General features: G+C 43.1%; 1 protein-coding gene across 1 annotated transcript; it reads left to right on the top strand.

Annotated features, from left to right (window-relative positions):
- Nucleotides 1-8,339: 8,339 nt before the first annotated feature.
- Nucleotides 8,340-10,419, top strand: LOC147857732 (protein yippee-like). The gene is made up of 5 exons (XM_087327527.1): nucleotides 8,340-8,510; nucleotides 9,171-9,214; nucleotides 9,713-9,821; nucleotides 9,935-9,990; nucleotides 10,098-10,419. Exons 1-5 carry the CDS (start codon nucleotides 8,415-8,417, stop codon nucleotides 10,174-10,176), a joined length of 384 nt encoding a protein of 127 aa, XP_087183653.1. The 5' UTR covers nucleotides 8,340-8,414; the 3' UTR covers nucleotides 10,177-10,419.
- The last annotated feature ends 6,558 nt before the right edge of the window (nucleotides 10,420-16,977 follow it).

Here is a 16,977-nt window from a genome sequence, read left to right as displayed (position 1 = left end):
TTCAAGGTTGCACGTATGTCATCGGTAATCCGTGAATCCATCGGGGTGTGAAAAATCCGCGTCGTGTGCAATCGTGTTGGTCCCAAGATTACTTGCTTTTGATTATCAAATGTTGCGTCACCAGGACGAGGTGCAAGATATGAACTTCGTGATAGTGTATCTGCTTTTCCTTGCTGCTTCCCCGGTCGATATGTGATTTCGAAGTTGAAACGCGTGAGGAATTGCGCCCACCGAGCTTGCCGTCGATTTAGTACGCGAGCGTTCTGAAAATAAGCAAGATTTTTATGATCGCTAAAGACAATGACCTGATGTGGAGAGCCCTCTAAGAAATGCCGCCATTGTACAAATGAATCCACAATGGCTAATAACTCCTTGTCATGTATTTCGTAGTTGATTTCTGCGACATTGAATTTGCGCGAATGGAAAGCCACCGGATGCAACTCTTCTTTATCGCCTTGTTGAGAAAGGATACTACGGAGGGCGAAATCTGATGCGTCGGCCTCCATGATGAATGGTTTGCTTGTATCCACATGAGCTAGAATCGGTGCTGATGTAAAGGCTTTCTTACGATGCCGAAAAGCCATATCTGCTTCGATGGACCAAAGAAATGCTTGGCCCTTCTTCGTAAGTTGTGTGAGAGGTAAAATAATCTTCGAGTAATCCTGTATAAACTTACGGTAGAAGTTAGCAAAGCCTAGAAAACATTGTACATCTCGTACCGACCGTGGAATTTGCCACTCTAGTACAGTTTGGATTTTAGCTGGATCCATGGCGATGCCCTTTGAGGAGATGATGTAGCCTAGAAATTCCACTTGCTTGCAGTCAAAGCTACATTTCTCTAGCTTGGCATAAAGACCATTCTCGCGGAGTCGCTTTAGTACTAATAGTACATGAGAGTCGTGCTCTTCCTGGGTCTTCGAATAAATCAACAGATCATCCAAATAAATGATCAAACAGATATCCAAGAGGTCTCTGAATATATCATTTGCCATGTGTTGGAAGATTGCGGGTGCATTGGTTAGGCCAAACGGCATAACAGTATACTCGAAATGCCCATACCGCGTGCGAAAAGCGGTCTTCCACTCATCTCCCGGTCGGATCCGCACGAGATTATACGCTCCTCGTAGGTCGATTTTAGTAAAAAACTTGGCACCATTAACTCGCTCTAAAAGACTTGATATAAGAGGAAGTGCATACCTATTCCGGATGGTGACTTTATTCAATCCGCGGTAATCAACGACAAGACGAAGTGAGCCATCTTTCTTCTTGACAAAGAAGATGGGTGCACCGGCCGGAGATTTCGAATGACGGATGAACCCGCTTGCCAAGTTCTCCTCTATGTAGGCTCGAAGGACTTCTAACTCGGTGGGTGACAAGTTGTAAATTGGTCCCCATGGTGGCTCGGCTCCTGGTTGTAAATCGATGGGACAGTCATAGGGACGGTGATGAGGAAGGGTACCGGCTTTTACCTTGTCAAATACATCGGCATAAGGATGATATTTTGCCGGAAGTTGTATTGAGGAGTCCTTCTTAATAGTGCTAGAAGGATGTACTGATATGGCAAATAGGAACATTGCCTCCTTGGGTCCTTCTTCGCGTAGTTGATGGAGTGAAATGGTCGAAACTCGGTGAGTTGCTTCTTGGGGTGGTCGATATCGGACTTCTCTTGTTCTCCAATCTATGGCTGGATTATGTAATTCAAGCCAAGGTAATCCTAGGACAATGGGATGCTCTGGACTACTAATTATATTAAATGATATTATACACATAAAACTACCTAGGACAACTTGAATGGGTTCTGATTCTTCTACAATATTCCCGGAAGCAATGGGACGACCATCAATGACCACTACAGATGCGGGACAAGGAAGTTTTCTTAAGGATATCTGAGAAGCTTGGGCAAAATTTCGATCCATGAAACAGGAATTAGCTCCGGAATCTAAAAGTGCTAGGACGGGTACTGGGGGAGTACTTTTAGTACTAACAATGACTTGGGCTAGGAACACATTGCTAACTTGCTTGGAAGGAATGGAACCACTAATGGGCTGTACAGATCTAGGGCTGTTGTCCAACCAAATGGCTCCTATTTTGGCTGGACTCAATCGTTTAACTCTTCATCTAATTGACTAAGGATTTCAAATTTATTTGAGATACTTGGGCTATTAGTACTATGAATACTATCTGACACTCTATTAGTACTATTAATACTATCAGACACTCCAAAGGGAAGAATTGACACGGGTTTAGTACAAGCGACGATTTGATTTACCTGTCTTCTTGGCCTATGGGGACAATTGATGGCGATATGTCCTGGTCCACCGCAATAAAGACATAATCGATTGGCACGTCGTCGTTGCTTTTCTTCTTCCGATAACAGGCCGCGTCGACGCATGGTATCGATCTCCATCGGTGTCGAAGTATTTGCTTGAGGTATGTCCCGTGCAAACGGTTTAGCCGCGACTGCGGCATAAGTGGGCTCTGGCCTAGAGCGTGGTATCTGTAATTGACGTTCTGAACGCCGTTCAAAAAGGCGGTTGTCACATCGAACTGCTCGACTGATTGCCTCCGTAAGAGACTTTGGTTCTTCGGGGAAAGTTAGAAGTAGATCTTTGACATTGTTTCGCAAGCCATAGCGAAACTGCTCCATTAGTGCTTGATCATCCCAGGGTATATCTGAAGCAAGTAGGCGGAAATCCGCCGCGTAGGCAGAGGCTGGACGATCGCCTTGACGCAATCGCCGGATCTTGTTGATCGCCGTCCTGATGCTGTCGGTGTCTCCAAAGCAGGCTTTAAACTCACCAATAAAATCTTCAAAGTTATTAAGTAAGGGTGATTGTTTTTCTAGAAGCGGAGCAAACCATGCCAAGGCTGAGCCGCTAAGTAGCGTGCCTATTAGGCCGACTCGAGATGCATCAGTGGGATATCGGGAAGGATGCATCTGGATGACTAAGCGTACCTGATTAAGGAATCCCCGGAATTGCGAACGCGTTCCATCAAATTTCACAGGAAGTCCAATCTTGGGCTCTTTATGAAATCCTTGGGGACTGGATCCTTGTTGTTGCAACGCTGCTTCGAGTTGTTGTACCCGTAACGCTAACTCCCCATGTTGTTGTTGCGTTTGTTGTTTTTCCAGAGCGATTTGTTGCAGATCCCCTATCAACCGTTGGTTTTCTTGTTCCAGGGCAACAAACTTTTCTTTTAGGCACTGTAGCTCGGAGAAAACGGATTGGTATTCTTGGGCGCTGACAGTAGCCATAGTATAGGGAAAAGGGTAGGAGGATGAGGGAGAGTGACAAGTAGGCTAGAGGAAGAAATGGGTTCAAACTGTCAGGAATAGTACTAAAACAGAGATGGAATTAGTACTAAGAACAGCAGTACTATTAGTACTAAGAGGACGGGACTGCGTAAGATTCCCGAGAGAGGAAGTGAGAAGAGGAGAGAGAGAGATAGCGAGAATGAGAGAGAGAGAGAGAGATGATGACAGCGGTTATATATTATGTGAAAAGATAAGTACAAGCGGCTAAGAGGCTTAAGACTGGCGTTGAACCAATTTGGTTCAAAACAATGCCTTGTGCCTCCTTTTATAGTGTTTTTAGGAATAATCCTGAAGCTTCTAGAATGTTCCAGAGAGATCTGGAATATACATCAATTTTCTATGATAAAGTATAAATGAAAATAATATCCTACAAAATACAATTCATAATCTAATGGTAAGAGCTCGACCCATGTAACATAAAGTCATGGGTTCGAGTCTTGCCATGACAGAACCCCGTATTCCATGCTCACACAAAGCACATCGAAGTGCAGTACCACTTTGTGCGTGAGCGTGTCCTGAGCGGTGAAGTCGAACTTCGGTATGTTCATAAAGATCGGCAAGTTGCCCACATCTTCACCAAATCGCTTGGATCGGACAAGTTGCAGCACTTCACCGAAATTATTGGTGTTCAGCATCTCGACGTGCCACACTTGAGGGGGAGAATGGGCAAAGACACCGGAATGGGCAAAGGCAAAGAGTCCGTCGATTGCGCCAGTGAGGGAAGAACCGACAAAGGGGGAGACAAGAAGAAGAAAGGAGTCGAGTCGACAAAGGTAGTTGACACATCCGAACAAGTCGGAACAAGCGGCAGCGGAGGCAGAGTCAATAAGGATAGAGCCGACCAGAAGAAGAAGGCCAAGACCCGGACATGGTCCGATGTGGTGAAGGGCCTGGAACCAGAAGAGGAATCGAGAGCGACTGATTCGGACAAGAGCTAGAACGAATTGGAAACAACCGATTTGGTTTTACAAAAGGATTCGGAAGAACCGGATCAATTCAAGGCCAAGAGAACGAGAAGGCAACAAAAGTCGACGCCAATACAAAGGAATCGGCGGGACGACAAGCGCCGAAGTCACAACAACAAGGGAGCTGATTTGGGCCTGATGAGCAGACAAGCCGACCGAGGAGGTCGAGATGCGCAGAAACAGAAGGGTCACGTCAAACGGGACCGGACCGGACGAGGAGCGTGAGCGAGGCGGAGTGACGCCAGAAGGAGCTAGGTGGAAGGACCGGCTGCCATAGAGACTGGCCCTACAATCCGACCTCAAATTGAGCTTGAGGGGGAGTGTTGAGCGGCAAGCTCAACCAGATCTGGATCGGCTGAATAAGCCTGAGCTGGATCGACATCTAGAAGGATGAGCCGGATCGGTGAGCAAGTGAGCCGATTAGCTGGATCAAGCAGTAACCGGAAGCCAAGTAGCAACTAGTCTACTAGGGAGTTAATATCTCGTAGTTAGTGTCAGACGCTCATGTGAGCATTGAAGTACACCGTACTTTTGTCAGTCCGGATGGACTTGTATAAAAGTGTTCACTGAACACATACGATGTACAAACTGAGTAGTATTTTTTAATTGAGTTTTTCTGTGTGCTCTCTCTCTGTCTCTCCTGCGTATTGTTAAGCTCTCCATTAAACCTGTTTTCTGTTTTGTATTGCTTCCGCACGCTATTTGTCTCTACAACATCTGGCCCACCATAGTCTTTATCACGCTATGGAACATTTGGAAATCATGATGCAAAGTAGGTATCGTGGGAGAAGAAAGTTGATTAAAGGAGACTATCACTGGTCTATGGTATGATCTGATTATGAATATACGAGTTCAATATGAAGAGCGGGAAGGATCTTCAAGCATGGTGGAAGCTTCAAGACTTTTGTTTCAAAAATTATGGTCAGATTCACCCTTGGGATTATGTAGATGGTGTGCCAAAGTGGTGTTACACCATGCAAAAATGGTTATTTCTGTAAAGAATCAAGAGTGATTTTGTGCAACACAAGAGATGTGTGTGTGTGTGTGTGTGTGTGTGTGTGAGAGAGAGAGAGAGAGAGAGAGAGAGAGAGAGAGAGAGAGAGAGAGAGAACACAATGTATACAGAAAACAAGGAAACTATGTTAACAAGAAACAAGAATGAACCAACAGTTACAAAGAGAAGGAGAAGGTGCTTATGTAGTCACCGTCTCTCTAAGTTCGCTCACTAGAAGCGCCTCTTGGGAAAGAGGTGGGGTCTTAACTACTTACTAAATATGTTACATAAATCTTAACTTCTATGACACAGGGGAAGTTCCAAGGTGTGTTCCCGCACTAGGGAAGTTGAGTTTGATTCTCAACCATTTCCACCTTGGCAACCCAACCACGAAGATACATGGTATTTTTTTGTAATTTTACATACTATAGGATGATAAACACATATTGGGGTAATGTAATTGAATGTCTATGATTACATTTCTGTTGTACATATTGGAGTGTAAAGACACTCTACCTAACTAATGGGAAGTATCTTTTTATAATAATAAAAAACAAATGAGCCCTCTCCCCTTTTTTATAGGCTCTCCCAAAATAAAAAAGCGGGTGTTTTTATTTTTGCATGCACCACACTTGAACTACTTTTCCTATGGGCGCCTTATGCATTCAGTTGTCCACTTAATCTCGTATGGTCGAAGTAGGACTCGACCATCTAACCTCCCACTCATAGCACATGGTTCTACCTATTGTGCTAGGCCTTTTTACTATAATTAATTTCAATTCACAATATACTTTTCTTATTACACCCTCGGTTTATGATTCAACCTTTTTAATATTCCTAGTTTAACTTAAATCCCCCTATGCTTTTCCCACATCACGACAACAATTGGCTATTCATTATAGAGTTAATCATTAAATTAGAATATAAGAAGAAAGTCATAGTCTAAATGTTGGATGTTTTGTTGTTATTGGACAACACAATCTTGTTTCCATACTACACATTAAGAACACTAAGCAACAAGACATAACCTCAACATTAGAGCCAAGTGTTGGTGTTTAGAAGTCATGTAAGAACTCAATTTGACCAATCTAACATGGCTTATTGTGCATTGTCGTGATGATTATAATTGTGAATGACAATATAGACATTAGAATGTCAACACTGGTTCTACAATATTGGTGTGCCACGTTAGCTGTAGGTTGGGGAGAATCTAGACAAAAATGATGACTTTGAGCAAAAATTGTACAAAGGAGGTCATTTGACTGGAACCTCAATGGGAGTTTTGGAATGGGCAACAAGCATGAAGACCCAAAAAAAAGGGGCAAAACAATATAATGAATAAGGTTTATATTTCAAGATGGGCAATGAACACAAAGAAATGCAAGTGTTGGCTACAAATGAGTGATGGATGTGCCACACATTAGACAACAAAAAGGGAGAAGGGGACATTGACCAAAAGACTCTACAAGCAAATGGAACAACGGGAGGCAATAGAGAAGGAAGACACGATAAACTTAGCTCCCCCCCACCCCAAAGAAAATAAATAAATAAAGTTGGGGGGAGGGGTAACATACACATAGAGCTCTCTCTATCTCTGTCACTCTATCTGCCATCTGAACCATTGCTTCATTCCATGAGACTTAGCTCAAACACACTATGATGTGAGGTAGGGCAGGGCAGGGCGTTGGGGCACAAGTGATGAGAGTAGTTGACTATGCACACTTTTTCCCAAAAACAGTTTAGGAGTCTGAGTATCATACTTTGATACAATGCTCTACCTTGGATCACGTTCGACTATGCACACTTTGCCCAAAAAAAGTTTAGGAGTCCGAGTATCATACTTTGATACAATGCTCTCTACCTTGGATCACGTTCGGCTATGCTTTCCATACATCTTCGATTGAACCCAATCCTTGGACGAATTTCTCTCACAATAATAGTGTGTACTCTTGATTGCAACATTCATCGAGAGCCGCTACTCACACCGTGTAACAATGTAATATATAGTTTGGGTCTCGTGGGTCATGTTTGACCTCCGAAGGAAGACGGATAATAAAATAAAATCTATGTATGTATCAATCTCTCTATGTATAGTTAAATATAGAGGAGAGGAATGGCTTGGTGGCCAAGTTATATATACCTCCATGTATAGTTAAATATATATATAGAGAGAGAGAGGTCGGGATTTGCATGTTGTGTATATGCATGCATACATACATTATACATACATAACATGCATACATACATACATACATACATACATACATACATAACATGCATACATACATAACATGCATACATAACATGCATACATAACATGCATACATACATACATACATACATACATACATACATACATACATACATACATAACATGCATATATACATACATAACATGCATACATTCGCATGATCCCCCTCCCCTCTCACAGATCTACATCCCCATCCCCATCGCCATCGCCATCGCCATCGTCATCTTCATATTCTTTCTTCCTTCTCCTTCTCCTTCTCCATCTTCTTCTGAGGAAGCAGAAGCAGGAGAAGATGATGATGATTTGATCGATCTCTCTCTCTCTCTCTCACCCCTCCTTATCAATAAGTTTCGTCCGTTTTGCTGCCTCCTCCATCCAAGGAAAAGAAAATAAGGGGGCCTCTGCACAGGCGCTTCGTTTGCCCACGACAACAAGAAAGGAGAAGTAGCCATTGATTGGCCTTCTCCTTCGGATAATCTTTCATCTGTTTTCTGTTGTAAGTTTCCCTCACACAATCAATCTTTTCTGTGTTTTTTGGTGTGTTTCTTTTCTGTTGTAAGTTTCCCTTTTGTTCTCTCTCTCTCTCTCTCTCTCTCTCCTTCTTCTGAGTTTTTTGACCTTCTTCGCCGTTGTTTATTACGACTTGAAATTTCTTTTCAGAAAGTGGACCACCAAGAACTTGCCTCTTGGGTATCCCTCTCCGTTTCCTTTTTGATTTTACTGGATTTTTCTTTACAGAAAGTACCCCGTTAGAAGAACCCTATCTTTTTATCTTCTCCTCGTTTCTGACTTCGATATAAGCTTCTCTTCAGATATATCGCAAGGATATGCAGTAGGAGCCGACCCAACCGTCTGTGAACTTTTTCTAGGGTTAGAAGGGAGGAAGGATGGGGAAAGTCTTTTTGGTATATCTGGATGGAAGGATTTACAGCTGCCGTTTCTGCAACAGCCATCTAGCGAACATGGACGACGTTGTGTCTAGGGTATGTACCTTCTGTATACCAAGAGAAAGAGATGGAATAATTTCTCTTACTTTTTCTATATTCAACATGAGAGACGATTGTAGAATATGTGTCTATGAGATGGAGATAGTTTGCATCTCTGGTACTTCCATGATTGTTTCTTCTGGTTTTAATTTTAACACAAACGTTTTCTGATTAAATCTCATCTTCACTCCCAAGTATCGTTGAGTAACTTCATAACAAAGGGAATGATTAATCAAGCATATTCGTTATTGTTTATGCCAATCAGCAATCATGGCTGACTATTGTCTTATTCCAAGTGCGATACATCCAGTATTTTGGTTTCTTTTCCCATTCATCTCATTGATTATTATTCATATTGTTTATCAGTATTGATCTATCCCGAGACTGCTGCTTTCTGGTCTATGTAACATATCATTGCCCTTATATTAAATTTGCTGTAAGGTAGGAATACTTGATCAGAACTTGTTTAACTCCATAGATTTTCTTGTTCATATTGTTTGGTATTGTTCCAGCAACACTTCAGCTTTGGAATATGTCTAGAATTTGTACTGCTGTACATTTTGATTTAACTTCGTCCTTGGTGTCTGAATCTTGATGAGATATTGTTGAATACAATCTTGTGCCTAGTCCTCACTTTTTGGAGTCTCCTTTTTCCAGATGTTTCACTGCCGCCAAGGGAAGGCATACCTGTTCAATACAGTGTAAGCTCTCTTGCCTGTTAAATATCCTGTTTGTTGTAAATGCTGAGTTCCATGGCCTTAACATGATTGCAATATGGTGGAAAAATGTTGCACATGCTTTATGCATGGGAGAAACCTTCTCAGTGCGTTACTAGAATAACAGTGAAAATAAATATGTTGAAGATATTGCCCAAACTCTTCGTGTATGGGAAATACTGCTACTTCTATCTCGATTTTGAGAGATTTTTGTTACCAAAATGTCAAGAATTTATTGAATGGAACATTTAGTGCTCCACTTGTCCAAAACCTTTGCTGACCTCTCCTTAGGTTTGATAAAATAGAATACATTGTCCAGAAGAATTAACAAATGCTTGTAGAGGTGGTTGAGGTTGTGTATACCACAGGTATTCATTCATTCAATCTGACAACATCATCTATGGTTTGGCACTATTCATTCAAAGTCTTATGGTTCTTAAGGCTAATGGAAATTGTTGCTGATTCTTCCGATTTGATTGTCAGCGTCAATGTTCTGCCCGGACCTATTGAGGACCGAATGATGACGACTGGGTTGCATACAGTTTGTGATATCTACTGCCGTGCCTGCCATCAAATTGTTGGATGGAAATATGTAAGTGATGAGAACTTCTAACAGATGATACGAATACTGCAATTAATGGTTTCCCTGTCATAATGAGATCATTATGCTTTACAAAAGATTATTCCATTGTGTACAAATTCCAGGAAAGAGCTTATGAAAAGAGTCAGAAATACAAAGAAGGGAAATTTATATTGGAGCGGTAATATTTCAGATATATGTGTGAATTGCACATGCTTTTCGACTTTTGAGATTTAGCTGTGCCTATGCTTTTGGGTATTATTTTACATCCTCTCTGGTTTGACATAGGGCAAGGATAGCTGGTGGTGACACTGCTCCATTCCATTCAGAATCGAATTCTACGAGTAGTGATGCCGATGATGCTTGACTTTAACAATACTCATGCATCGGAGGATGTATTTGTAAATACAGCATTTTGCGATGCATCTTTGTGCATTGTTTGCAGCTCTGCTGGTTTGAAGAATAACCACTGCAGCAGCCCATTTATTTTCACGGTTTCTTAACTTACATTGGCTGCCTCTTAACTGAAAATGGTTCATTCATATGTAAATAGTCATCATGAAGGAATCAAGGGGTGGTAATAATAAATATAACTTGCCAACATGTCTCTCCTTGTTTTCAGTTTCTACTTTTTGTCACAATGGTGTATCTATGTTTTTTGTATGTATGTATAGATAGATAGATAGGACCATGCATGGCCCCTTATTTTTTTAGAACAAAAGCTAAGTGGGTTTTGTATCTCAATAAAAAACTTCATAATACACAAGAATTTATCAGCCATAATGCGTTGTGGCAGGCAAATGGCTTATTCCTCACCAAAAAGCATTATGCTTTATGTCTTCAACTATTGCACCAATATTGTCTTCCTTTTCCACAAAGATATTTTTGTTGTGCAAGCCATGTTGCAAGAATGTGCACATGCCAAGTTTTCTATTTTTTAGGTATGTGCAACATATGGACAAGAGTTTCTACCTTTGTCCACATCTACGAAGTGCATGTTCAAATATTGTCCACCTTTTGAAGTTACGTAGATATTTGAATGAAGTGAGCATGGGAGTAATATTAATTTTTTGGATCGAATATCCAAATATGGTCGAGTCCGCAACTCCAATTGTTAGTGGGCTTACTTGTACCTCATCTCACAAAGCTTGCCTAACATATAGGTCAAGGCGTTATAGGGTAGGGTAGGTTTTGTTGAACCCCTTGTTGATGTCGTTGTAAGTACAACTTGGGCAACATAAGTGTGAAACTAAGTATTTTCGAGCTTGGAACAAACCCAAAAGAACTTATGAAACGTGACAATATGTGATGGTCTATGAGCCTAAAGAGTTGTGTTATATAAAGGGAACTAGCAACTCTATTATGACATCTTGACATGTTGTTGAGGCTCATCAATCCATTGTTTTAACATTCATTAACCAATCATTTATCGAATACTTTATTTGATATTCATCAATCATTGATTGATTGGTAGCACATGAATATGGAGCATTCATACTTGTTTGATATTTTATCAACAACGCCAATATGTGCTATGGTGGGTTTTGCTTGTAGGAGCACACATTATCATGCAGATACATGTGTGCTCGTGAAATGTGAGTGGGACCACTAGGGACGAACTATAGAGGATGTGAATGTTGAGACTTCAAGGATAGAGAGATTGGGGGTGTCAAAGGTTGCACAAGATCTCCTTTGAGGAGTTAAATCAACTCTCCCACAAGTACTTTAGTGTGAATGGGGCCTTCCAAGTTTATCATTGGCTTGTGTTTGATTATGTTAATGTGTGTGGTTTGATTGTATGTGTGGGTGAAAGAATTGGCGTGAAAGAATTTACAGATGTACATATTATGAAATGCACATAAAAGGAAACCAAACCAGCTTGCCTAGCTTCTTACTTATCGTTCAATTTATAGAAGATACAAAGGTACCCATTTTGGGCCGGCCTAGCTACATGTGTCCCAAAAGGGTGTGCTAAAAGGGTGGTGTGTTAAAAGGCATGCACTCGCATGAAAGGGACACCACATTTCCCCCCTGAGAAAAACAAGGAGTTTTATGACATGGAAAAAGGAGGGGTGCTAGAAGATAGGCTTGGGGTAGTATAGGGCTTGATATGGGCAACATGGGCGGAGGTGAATTGGCCGTTGGAATCACGTCGGAGCAAGTAAGTAGTGGATTTGATGGTGCGAACTACGGTGAACGGGCTGATCCATCGGTGCATTAGGGATTTGCTGAGATCACGCCGCCAGACCGAGAAGTAAACAAGGATTTTGGTTCCATCAGCATAAGTTGGGGTAATTCGACCCACGTCGTAGTGTCGCTTCTGACGTTGTTGTGAGACTTGTAGATTTCAGGAGCTAGCTTGTCGAAGGAGGGGGAGTATTTGTTGGAGATAGAGCCCCCAAGGCATTATCCATGTTGGCAGGTTTGGAACGGATGTCAATGGACGATTCTGGTGGGAGCCGAGGGTCGCGCCCATAGAGTGCTCAAAAAGGGCTCATTCGTGTTGACGCATGTACGGATGTATTGTAGGTATGGGTGACAAAAGGCAAGATTTGATCCCAGGTTTTGTGGCATGGATCGATGTAAGCGGCAATCTCCTGCTTGAGGGTCTTGTTGAGGCGTTCGGTGAGGACATTTGTTTGCAGATGGTAAGGGGACGTAAACACTTGTTGGGCACCTAATTGAGTTGCGACAACATTGAGGACATCCCCATGGAACTAGCGGCCTTGATTAGATAAGACTTGGACAGGGCAACCATGTTGAAAAAATTACCTTTTGCAAGAGTTGGGAGGCAATTGTTGGCATAGTGACGTCGGGGATGACAACAGTTTCAACCCACATGGGTAGGTATTCTGTTATGACCAGGATATACCTGCTGCCCCTCAAGGTTTTGGGAAAAGGTCCCATGAAATCCCATCCGACCAGCTCGAAAGGTGACGTGATGGTGATGGGTTGGAGCGTTTCAGCTGGCTTACTGCAGGTTTGATGTGTTGACACAAAGCACATTGTTTGATGTAGGTAGAGATAGAGTGTCACATGCAGGGCCAATAATACTTGAGGCGTAATTTTTCGAGAACCTTATGGAAACCCAAATGGCCCGACAATGGGTGGTCGTGATAAACTTGGAGACATGTTTGTTGTAGGGCATGAGGGATGTAGAGATGAGGCTCGTGGTGCGCTTGAATTAAGAACACCAAGTTATCACGGAGTGTGAACCACCGTTGTGAGGGAAACGGTTGGAGGGAGCGCAATTGATGGGTTATCTCTTGGATGGCGGGGTCGTGTTGCTGAAGTGTAGCGAGTTGTGGCAATGGTAGCGGAAGATCAGATGTCTTAGGGAGAAATTTGACAGCCTGGAAGTCAGCGCAAGAGAGACTATGAGCGACCAAATTGGTTGCCCCTTTTCGATAGGAAAGGGTAAACTGATAATCTTGGAGTGCCAACGTCCATCACCACAAGCAGCCCGACGGGTGAGGTCGATGGATAAGAGAAAGCAAGGGCTGGTGGTTAGTCTCAACCGTCACCTGTCCACCATGAAGGTATGGGTGAAGATGCTGGAAAGACCAGACGATCGCAAGTAGCTCCTTCTCAGTGGTTGAGTAGTTGTGTTCAGCTGGCGTGAGAGTGCGGCTAATGAAGGCGACCGCCTTTTCTTGCCCGTGGCAATCAGCTTACAAGAGGACGGCTCCTAACCCATGGTTTGATGCGTCTGTCTACAACATGAATGGTTGGTCAAAATTAGGGTGGGCAAGCAACCTCGATTCTTGGACCATGGTTTTGAGGCGACGAAAGCTATCTTCGCAAGCAGGATCCCAAATGAATGACACACCTTTCTTCAAGAGTTGGCGAAGGCGAAAAGTGACCAAGGCGAGGTTCGGGATGAAGCGAAGGGAAAAGGTGATCATGCCCAAAAAACGTTGCAATGATTTTATTGAGGTGGGGCGACGGTAGTCGGTGATGGCTGCCACCTTTGCAGGATCCATATAGATTCCGTCGCCAGGGATGATGAAGCTGACAAAACGGAGGCTAATGCTTCCCCATCAACACTTCTTCCATTGGAGTTGTAACTTATGCTTAGTAATGCAAGCGAGGACTTTGGCGAGAGTTTGTAGATGGTCCTCCCAAGTGGCCGTGCGGATAAGGATGTCATCGAGATAAACGAGGACACCTTTGCTGATAAGGGCGGCAAAGATGGAGTTTCCCATGCGTTAGAATGTGTTGCCAACATTTGACAGGCTGAACGACATGCAGGTGAATTGGAATAGCCCGTGGCATGTCCGGAATGCGGTCTTGTGGGAGTCAGAAGGCTTTAGGGGGATCTGCCAATATCCCGAGGCTAAGTCCAGGGAGGTGAAATAACGGGAGCCACCGATTTGATTCAAGAGGTCGTCCACACGAGGGAGCGGGTAGAGGTCATGGATAGTCACTTTGTTGAGAGGCCTGAAGTCGATGCAAAAGCGGAAGGTGCCATCATCCTTCTTGACGAGGTGGGGTTCCGAAACCCAATCGCTGGTGGAAGGAATGATAATACCTTTTGTGAGCATGTCGGTAATGGCAGCATCGATGCGATCGTGGTTGAGGGGGGAACATCAATGGGTAGCCATGCGGATTAGAGTGGCTTCCCCGGTACAAATAGTATGTTGTACTGGGAAAGAGACAGTAGGAGCATGCGTGGGTTGGAGGGTCAGTGATGGAAAATGAGCTAATAATTGGTGGATGGAGACCAATCGCTCCTGTGGACTAAGGTCCACCTAGACTTGGCTAAGGTGGGGGACTTGGGAGCTATCGTGTAGAAGGGGGAGCATGTGGGACAAGCATTTTATGGGCATCGAAATCAATCACAACGCGACGCTTGAGGAACCAATCACAACCCATAGTGAGGGGGATGAGTTGGTGGGGCAAGACATAAAAGTGATGTGAGAAGGTGAGAGTGCCTAAGGTGAAGGTGCAGTGGGCTTGCATGCGAGGGTGGTAAAGATGTTTGTCATCGCCAAAAAGGACTTGGATGGAAGGAGCGGTGGATGTGGGGAGACCTAACTGGTGAACTAAGGCGGTGCTAATGGAAGAGATACTACTACCAGAGTCTAACAAGATGGTTTGGGTGCACTGATTAATGGTGGTGAGAGCGGTGCATACATGCGAACTAGAAGAGGCGGACGCTTGGATGTGGAGGACTGGCTCTTCCATCAACACCCCGGAAGTCAGTTTCCTGGAAGCTCATCCAACGATGTCACATCAGCCATAGTTATTTGGACTTGTTGCTTGTGAGACTGTTGTTACAATTTCTGGCAGTGATGTTGGACGTGTCCATAATTGTGGCAGTAGAAACACTTCGGGCACCCTTGGCCATCGCGATTGGGAAGGTTGCGACAAGCATGCAGTTGCATGTTTTGGACATCAATGTCCATGGGGGCCACGCCTTGGTATTGGGTGCGCAACTTGGTCGATGATGGATGGGGCCAACGTGGTTGGGAGTCAGATAACATACAAGCTTTGATGCGTTGGGCAATGAGGATCGTTGAATGTCTTGGGACCGTGGTCCCGAGCGCGGTGAGTGATGTCATGGCGCAAACAAGGCCATAAGAAGAAAAGCTTCACATGCTCGAGCATGGTAGGGTCGGCACAAATGAGGAATTGATTGAGGCGAACACCAAATTGTCCCACAGGTTCGTGTGCTTACTACTACAACGTTTCAAGTTGTTGTAATGCCGTTTGGGCCGAATTTTGATGGGCGAAGTTTTGCACGAGGAGATCCCGGACGATCACCTAGTTCTCTATCACGTCGCTTGATTGTTGGACGTACTAGTTGGCGGAGACATTTTCGAGTAGGTTACGAACTTCCAAAGCTTTGTGCTCGTCAGACCATCGATGGTAACTAGAGATAATCTCAAAGTGGTCCAACCAGGCTAAGACATCCTCGGAAGGCAAGCCAGAGAAGGACTTCGGGCGGACCTTGGAATCTGGCCGATCTTGAGTCATTGTTAGCGAAGAGGAAGGAGAGCATAGCTTGATTTGTGTGGTTGATTTGAAGCATGGTGTTGGAGAGGAGTTGGAGGAGCTGCTCCATTTGGAAAGGGGGTGGTCGTTCGTGAGGTTGCGAGAACTCAGGATCCATCGGGGTATCAACATTTGAGGCGATGAGAGGGAATTGGGATGCCATGAACGAGGTGGTAATGACTAAAATTTTACCCCACTTCTCCACCAATGATGTGAAATGCACATAAAAGGAAACCAAACCAGCTTGCCTAGCTTCTTACTTATCGTTCAATTTATAGAAGATACAAAGGTACCCATTTTGGGCCGGCCTAGCTACATGTGTCCCAAAAGGGTGTGCTAAAAGGGTGGTGTGTTAAAAGGCATGCACTCGCATGAAAGGGACACCACAATATGTGTAAGAAGATGGATTTGAGTGTATGATTGTACTTGTGGGTGTATGTGCTCAAATATGTAATTATTCATGTAAAAATGTATTTGTAAATATTTATACGAGTAGGTATATATAATTTGCAGTTTCTGTATATTATGTGCGTATACTTGGATAGTGTTGTACATTAATATGTCTATATGTGGTCTAAATATTACATTTTTCTTTTTTAGTGTCTAACTTAATGTGCGTATTCGTATATATAGTTGGGGCATTTGTTAAAATAAGGAGAGAAATTGGAAAAATGTTGGGATATTTGTTTGTCCCCAAATGAATTAGCTCAATTAGTAAGGTAATTGTCAATGGAGACTAGAAGGTCATTTGTTCAACCCCGACATTTTGTATTGGCATCTAGTAAATTAAGAGAATATGTATAGAGTAATAGTCTAATAGAGAGATGAGAGAGGCTCATCCTTCTAGGTGATCTCTTTAGTATGATACTGAAGTCATCACCCGCTCTTAATATAGCTTTCACGAATTGCACTATATGTGGAGCATATAAAAAGCAAGTGATATTCATCCTCTACTAGCCCTTCCTTGCATACCTTACATGTCTTTATATTTGGTTGACTGTGATTCCATAATGCAACTTTAATAATTGAATACAATCAATAAGCCTTTTTGCCTTATATAAAACCCAACATTCAGGATTGATGTTTGCAATGTAATATTTTAATTTTGTACTTTTAGCATCTTTCCGCTTCTTCCTTAGTGGATCCATTAATCTTTCCTCATTAACTACAT

This window comes from Azolla caroliniana, unplaced genomic scaffold (genome assembly GCF_043228905.1).
Source record: "Azolla caroliniana isolate FFs.n. ecotype wild unplaced genomic scaffold, voAzoCaro1.0.p SCAF_11, whole genome shotgun sequence".
Lineage (NCBI taxonomy): Eukaryota > Viridiplantae > Streptophyta > Polypodiopsida > Salviniales > Salviniaceae > Azolla > Azolla caroliniana.
Note: the sequence above shows the minus strand (reverse complement) of the source record. Positions and strands in the feature narration are given on the sequence as shown.

What these genes read in the sequence shown, in the direction of transcription:
- LOC147857732 (XM_087327527.1), top strand. Translation starts at nt 8,415, where the DNA reads ATGGGGAAAGTCTTTTTGGTATATCTGGATGGAAGGATTTACAGCTGC. An exon ending in GCATACCTGTTCAATACAGT is followed by an intron (nt 9,215 to 9,712) that starts GTAAGCTCTCTT and finishes TTTGATTGTCAG; the next exon opens with CGTCAATGTTCTGCCCGGAC. An exon ending in GGGAAATTTATATTGGAGCG is followed by an intron (nt 9,991 to 10,097) that starts GTAATATTTCAG and finishes GGTTTGACATAG; the next exon opens with GGCAAGGATAGCTGGTGGTG.